Source organism: Calonectris borealis, chromosome 2, assembly GCF_964195595.1.
Source record: "Calonectris borealis chromosome 2, bCalBor7.hap1.2, whole genome shotgun sequence".
NCBI lineage: Eukaryota > Metazoa > Chordata > Aves > Procellariiformes > Procellariidae > Calonectris > Calonectris borealis.
In genome coordinates this window covers 153,083,803-153,091,085 of record NC_134313.1, presented here as the reverse complement: position 1 = coordinate 153,091,085, position 7,283 = coordinate 153,083,803, and the positions used below count along the sequence as shown (strand labels likewise).

Genomic DNA, 7,283 nt, shown 5'->3' with positions numbered 1-7,283 from the left:
ACAAAGCTGTTGGCTACAGAAGGCCTTCTCTCCACCAGTTCCATGGAATTTGCTCCACTGTGCAAAAAGAGTTCAGGAGTCGTGGCTCCACAGCTTCACGATGAGAAAACCTCACACGGTAACACAGACTCCTGGTTTCTGCTCCAGGACAGTTCATGTATTTTAAAACCGAAAGTACATAAATATGGCCAATGTATGCACTGTGTACAGCTGTTGCCTAAAAGCTTACACACCTTAACACAGAGTACAAGCTGAAACTGGCAATGGGACAACCAGAGAGGGACTCTTGTTTTGCCATTCCATTTTCTCTCTGAGTGTACTTGATCAACTTCCTACCCATTGCTAAAGGAGATGGAACTCTGGATGGAAAGGTGATGCAGAAGCAGATAGCCCTTAAATTCTGGCTATGGACAGATTTCTTCAGAAACAAAGAGGAAAGCTGAAGAACACAGAAATTTCTTTAGTTGTTTCTGTTCTTGAGGTTCACCTCATCTTAATACAATCCATGAATGAGTAAACAAAACAAGGCCTATCTGGGGCTACGCTATCTCTGTGTTTCACAGAGACACTGATATTACTGTTAGTAGACCAGTGTCTATCTGTGTGCCAGCAATCAAAAAGTCCTGTTGTCCAGAACTCAAAAAGAATGTTGATAAACTGTGGAGCATTTGGGAAAGAGCCACCAGAACCATCCCAAGACTGGAAAACAACTTTAAAATGAGATTCCAGTTGCTCCATCTGTTTTGTTCAAGCAAGAGATTAAGAGATGACCTGGTGATAGCAATAAAGTACCCATGGAAAACACATCACGGGCTCTTTGTCAAGTAGATAAAGATCTAGGAAAATCCAATGAATGAAAGCTGAGCTAAACAGATCCAAACTAAAACTAATGTACCATTTGTTTATTCATTTAAGCTTTGAATCATTAAAACAATATATTAGAAAAATTGCTAGAAAGGGCGCTTTTCTAAAAACTGATTTCTGACCGAACCTGTGAATTAATTGAGGGTGCTACAGAGGTCAGAACAGATGATCAAAAAAGGTTTACGCGAACAGCATACTGTTCAGAGAGAGAGAGAGAGACAACATGGCCATTCGAGAGCTATTAGCTAAACAACACTAAAGTTCACCCACTTGTGTATGCTCACTGAAATTATTTATCCTGCGTCACACTTCACGGATTTAACCTAAATTGCCACATAAAAGGCATACCACATACAAAGTCAAATTAACCAATACTTTCTTATGCTGAGAAACTTTCAAGGCAAAGAAAACTATACATGTCTCTACCTAGAATTCCCAGCTAATGGAAAGCACTCCTACTAGCTTCCAGAATTTCTTGTTGCGCATTTGGCTTCAGTTCTTGGGACTGAAACACGCACCTTCCTATCAAAACCATACCAAGGACTCTACTGTACAATCTGCTTTAGCCTGGTATCTTCAGAGCTATGGGTCACTGATACATACAATGGAACGTTAAGCAAGACGTGTCTGGAAACAAAGAACTACTGCTGGAGGGTAGGAAGGCTCTGCAGAGGGACCTGGACAGGCTGGATTGATGGGCCGAGGCCAACTGTATGAGGTTCAACAAGGCCAAGTGCCGGGTCCTGCCCTTGGGTCACAACAACCCCAGGCAACGCTACAGGCTTGGGGAAGAGTGGCTGGAAAGCTGCCCGGAGGAAAAGGACCTGGGGGTGCTGGCTGACAGCCGGCTGAACATGAGCCGGCAGTGTGCCCAGGTGGCCAAGAAGGCCAACGGCATCCTGGCCTATATCAGAAACAGTGTGGCCAGCAGGAGTAGGGAGGTGATCGTGCCCCTGTACTCGGCACTGGTGAGGCCGCACCTTGAATCCTGTGTTCAGTTTTGGGCCCCCCACTACAAGAAGGACATGGAGGTACTGGACCGTGTCCAGAGAAGGGCAACGGAGCTGGTGAAGGGCCTGGAGCACAAGTCTTGTGAGGAGCGGCTGAGGGAACTGGGGTTGTTTAGTCTGGAGAAGAGGAGGCTGAGGGGAGACCTCATCGCGCTCTCCAACTACCTGAAAGGAGGTTGTAGCGAGGTGGGTATTGGTCTCTTCTCCCAAGTAACTAGCGATAGGATGAGAGGAAATGGCCTCAAGTTGCACCAAGGGAGGTTTAGACTGGACATTAGGAGAAATTTCTGTACTGAAAGAGTGGTCAGGCCTTGGAACAGGCTGCCCAGGGAAGTGGTGGAGTCACCATCCCTGGAAGTATTTAAAAGACGTGTAGATGAGGCCCTTAGGGACATGGTGTAGTGGGCATGGTGGTGTTGGGTTGACGGTTGGACTCGATGATCTTAGAGGTCTTTTCCAACCTTAATGATTCTATGATTCTATGAACTCAAGGAAACAGGATTTATCAAAGCAATTGCTATCAAGCTGCCCATTTTGATACTGACCTGATGTTTCAGATACACTGTCAAAGCCTTATTGAGAGCATACCCTTGCATTCTTCTTACGCATGAAGGCAGTATTTTATGTCCTGTCTAAATAACATGATATACTACATACTGGTTTAAACACAAGAAATGCAGTATATATGCCCTATTGAATGCACATCTTTACCTTCGCTTTCTTTGAAGATACACATGTACCAACCACTGGGCAATAAATGGCCATACAATTGCAAAAGCTAAAATACCAGGAGAAGTTTCAAAGGGCCACCATGATGGTTTCTAAGGAAAACAGAAAAAAAATTTAGTCAGCAATCTGTGCGTACATTTTGAATACCACATGTATACTTTTCAATCGCTTAAAATGCTACAGTAGTAAAGTAGAAAATACTAGTAAGACCAGAAAAAAAGTAATGTACCAAATAACTTTTTCAGAGATAGATTATTTTTTATCTCCTAGTCAAGGGAGAACAATATGAAAAGCACATACTAAGAGCTAGATATAAAATATTAATCTCATTTTTTTTCACCATTCACACTGCTTTTTGCAAATAGAAAAAACAGTATTTTACCTTGACAGAGGAGGCTGGCTGATGATTTGACTGTAGTGTTGCAGATTTTGCCTTTAAATACAAACAGAGGCTGGTAAGTATAAAAAAGAAACTGCAATTAAAAATTTTCTGCTTCACAAAATGAGAATACGAAGTTTTTCATCTTGTGAAGGCTTTGCAATCTGTATATATGACAGTTTAAGGAACAGAACTGCCCCTGTGCAACACCCCTTTCACCACTTAGTTTCTAACTTACCTCTCATGCTTCCATTACTCTTTATAGCATTTTTATCACATCTCTGTGTATTAAAAAATGAATCAGTGTCACTTACTGGACCTCTTTACAGTTTTTCAAGGCCCCCCTGCCCAACTTGTCATAGCAACTTCCTCAACTCTGGTCCAGTCCCAGCAGTTGCAACCCAGAGTAGAAATCCCAGCAGCTTAATTTGCGTGATTACATGTTTCGACACTAGTCTACACAAAGGCAAAAAGCACTGTTTTAGCCTGCCTATAGGTACAGGCATGTCTAACAGCATACAGGAAAGAGAATACTCTGTTTCAAATCTTCCAGGCAATCGAGAAGATGAGAAGTACCAGAAACTTTTCAAGACTATTCCCATACACTATTGTGGTACTTCCACAAAAACAAAGCAGTCAGTTTTCTAGGTCTTTCTTAATTTATGTAAGTGTGAAACAGAAGGTTCTGTTTCTCTTTAAGTAAGGGTATCAAGCACAGCATGAACTGCTGGGGAAGAATCTTTTACTATTTCTTATATTGCTCAGGCAAAAAAAGAAAATCAATCTGTATCCAAACATCAGATTCTTGAATAGCTGTGATGGAGTGAAATCATGGTTTTAATAAATCCTTTTCCCTGGCTGCCTTAGATTTGGAGTATGTGCATCCCGTAAGATACTGCTTATCCAGCTCTCATTCTCAGGTAGATCAAAACATATCAGCAAATCAAACAAAACCAAACATTTTTCCATTGCTGGGTCAACTTTATTCATAGCATATTCTATTCTCCCGAATATACAGTATTGCCATTGAAACAGAAGGAAAAAGAACCACTACATCAATAAATACCTATACTTGCTTAAGACTTCTTTTGCCTATCTTGTATACATGATGTGAAATTCCAAGGAAGCTGGATTACTTCACGGGGAAAGAATGCTACGAAGAATCAGTCTTCTGCTAACTGAAAAACGGAATGAGAAGTTCTGCCTGCAAACATTTACCAGTCTGGAAGATTAAGATAATTTCTCACTTCCTTTGAAAATGCTCTGAGATCTACTGATGAAGAAATTATCTGGGATCGTGTATTACTAACATTAACGATGTAATCTCTATATAGCGACTGTGTAATGTGTATCAATAACTATGGCTAAGATTAGTCTGATCAGAAATCAGTAAAATAATATACGGGTAATCTCTAGGTCAAAATGCATGTTTTTGCTCACATGTACAAGAGTCCTGAACTGTGTTCCTGAGAGTAGGTATCAATAAGAAATTTTAAGTTGAAATAAACTACAGAATATAACTGAAATGTCTTTACAGTTTAAGAAAATGTTGTCTGAAATTTTAATCTGAAAAAGCATAAAAATATCCAAGGAAATTTAATAAAAAGTAATCAAATAATTTCAATGACTAATACCTGTGATGCTGTAACCGCCTCCAGCATATGCAACCTCTGAAGGACATTCTGCATGTCTTCTTGCAACCGCATCAGCACTACTGCAATCTGTTCATTGAGGCTACCCCTGGGTCCTCTGTCTGATCCCCAGCGCTCTCCGTCCCCTCCACTACCCATCTGTCCACCTTGTGAACCATCTTCTAGAGGCTGAAGTCTATGCCCTATGTTGAGGAAGAAAAAATAGATACATAAAACACAGAATGGGCTACCAACTCTGTTGAAAATGCTTGATTTTAACAGTTCAGTTTTCTCCCTCCTGAACTGAGTGTGGTACTCCTAACCATAGGCTATATTCAGACGGTTCAAAAGCACTGGGAGGTAACTGCAACATCATTTGAGATGTTTCCCTACAGCCTAAGCGTGACAGTATCATTCAAGGTCCCAGAGCTGCATAAACATTTAGCAAAAAATTACTAATTCACATCCAGTCAAGTTCAGCAGTAAATTCTGCCCTAGCGAAAAGAAAGTAAGATCTGTCTCATTATCAAGGGTAGGTGTGTTTTAAGTTTGGCACAGTCTCCAGCTGGAAAACAAAGAACACTGGAATAGAGTAATGAGAAAAGATAATTGTTTACAACCTACAATACTCCTTTAAACTATATACAGCTAGACTATCAGGTTTCCACCTGCAAATAGCAAACCTAAGTAAAACAACAAAAGAGAGAAGGGGAGATGGTTAAACTATAATATGTTCTTTCCAAATAAATGTTATATTTGGATTTTCTTTTTAATTTTTGCATCTGATCACATATAAGTGCTATACAAAAAGGCATGCTATATATAAATAAAATACTTTCTGGCTTTTTTTTTTTAGTACAAGTAAAATAAACTTTATCCTTCACTTTACAGATCATACCACTGGAATATGGTGCTGCTCACCATATTAGAAGTATTACAGAATTAAAAAGAGCAGAGGTCCAACATAAATTGAACATCTGGACTATTATGTGATTAAGAACCATTAAGTTTTAAGAATCATAATAGATAATATCAGAATCACTCAAAGGTGTGGCTAACACTCCAATTATATAGAAAACAATGCATCACTTTCCAAGATGTTCCATGGTTTCAAATAAGACACCATAGAGGTATAAATGCATATGCATTTAAAAATAAACATGTAACTTGTAAAGAAACTCTTCTCATGCATAGACAAGTTTTGAAGATTACATTTCTAAAAAGACAGGTGCCATAATAGCAGCTGGAGTTTAAGGTAAGCCAAAACAGAAAAAGCCAATATGCTTATACAAGATCTCCGTAGCACATAGCAAATAAATACTCTGAAGACAAAGCTGATTGCCACCCACTGTAATTAGGATTTTGTTATCTATTTTTATTGTGAAGGACAGAAGCACTATACCGCATGACTATTTTACTGGACAATGTTGACAAGTGCTTCTCAGGCACCAATAACTTACGGCAATTAGGAGAGTGGGGAAAACAAAAGCAGCGTGCACAGTACCTCTCCCTCTTCTGACACTGTAGAAATCCGCTTTTTCTCCACCTTTCTTCTCCTTGTGAGGGCCCCCATTACTGGCTTTGCCATCTTCTCCTCCACATTTGACTTCGCCTTGTTCTTGAGCTGTTCCCTCTACAGTATCTCCAGGTTGGAGATTCTCATAAGTCATGCAAGCGTGCCTTGGAAAATCCGTATTTTCTAACAGAAGACTGTGATCTACATCCAAGAAGTGGGACGAATGCTTTAAAGATCCTTTAGCTGATGTGATGATCTCCAAGGGCTACAAATTAACATTAGCAAGTAATCAAATTCTGTAACACATGACAGTTAACCAATAAAAATAAAGAACATCATCTCTACTTCCACTTCAGCAAAATAGTTTGCCCAGAATTAAGAATTTTCTTTTAACAGGAGCAGTTATTTTCCTGTACAATGCGCTTACTATTGTCTAAATGTCCTTTTCAGATTGAAAAGGCATTTGAGGCAAATATTCTCAAAACAGTGATACCACTTGAAATTACTTTAGACATTTCTAACATGCAGTAATACTCAGTAATCACTAAAATAGAACATTAAGATCTGAAAATGTTCAGTTTTCCCTTGTAAAATTGGCTTTGCTTCCTAGACAGTGAAATAGTATCCTAATTTGGATTCATGAGCCACACTGTCAAAAGTCACGTGCTATTAGCAACCTTGAGTAGGCAGTGTTTACACTCACAGCAAAGAGATCACATTGTTTATTATCAACTTGTTCAAAACAGCTTGGCTGCAACCTGTACCTCTCATGAAACAAAAGAAAGGCATTGTATTCTATCAACGTCTCACTCAAAATTGGTGGTATTATAGGACGATATTAAAAATGGACGACATATGCATTGATCAGGTCACAATTACATGTTCTGCAACAGGACTGCCCAAAGGTGGTTCATGCAACCCTTTGTTCAGTGCAAGGACAAGCACTTGCACAAGTATATGCTGAAGCAGACTGGGGACCTCAGCTAGCTGAAAAATAACTCCATGAAAAAGCCAAAATAACCAAAAGGAGGGGCAAAGAAATGGAAACTGCTGCCAACATCCCATTTGTCAAATAGCAGTTCATAAAACTATCATCAGAACTGAAGGACAGAGTGTTTGCTACATCTTTTCCAATAAAAAGCTGTATTTAATTC

The 7,283-nt window shown here is 39.6% G+C and overlaps 1 protein-coding gene across 9 annotated transcripts in view; it reads right to left on the bottom strand.

The window, feature by feature from the left end:
- Window positions 1-7,283, bottom strand: part of ACBD5 (acyl-CoA binding domain containing 5) — a 35,427-nt gene that overhangs the window by 4,546 nt on the left and 23,598 nt on the right. For 8 of the 9 annotated variants that reach the window (XM_075143972.1, XM_075143970.1, XM_075143974.1 and 5 more), the window contains 4 exons: window positions 6,118-6,394; window positions 4,617-4,816; window positions 2,986-3,036; window positions 2,586-2,695 (listed from right to left, as the gene is read on the bottom strand). In XM_075143972.1, coding sequence (XP_075000073.1) covers window positions 2,586-2,695; window positions 2,986-3,036; window positions 4,617-4,816; window positions 6,118-6,394 — 638 coding nt within the window. Of the gene's footprint in view, window positions 1-2,581; window positions 2,696-2,985; window positions 3,037-4,616; window positions 4,817-6,117; window positions 6,395-7,283 lie in introns of those variants that run through there. The other variant, XM_075143976.1, reaches the window with a different exon arrangement.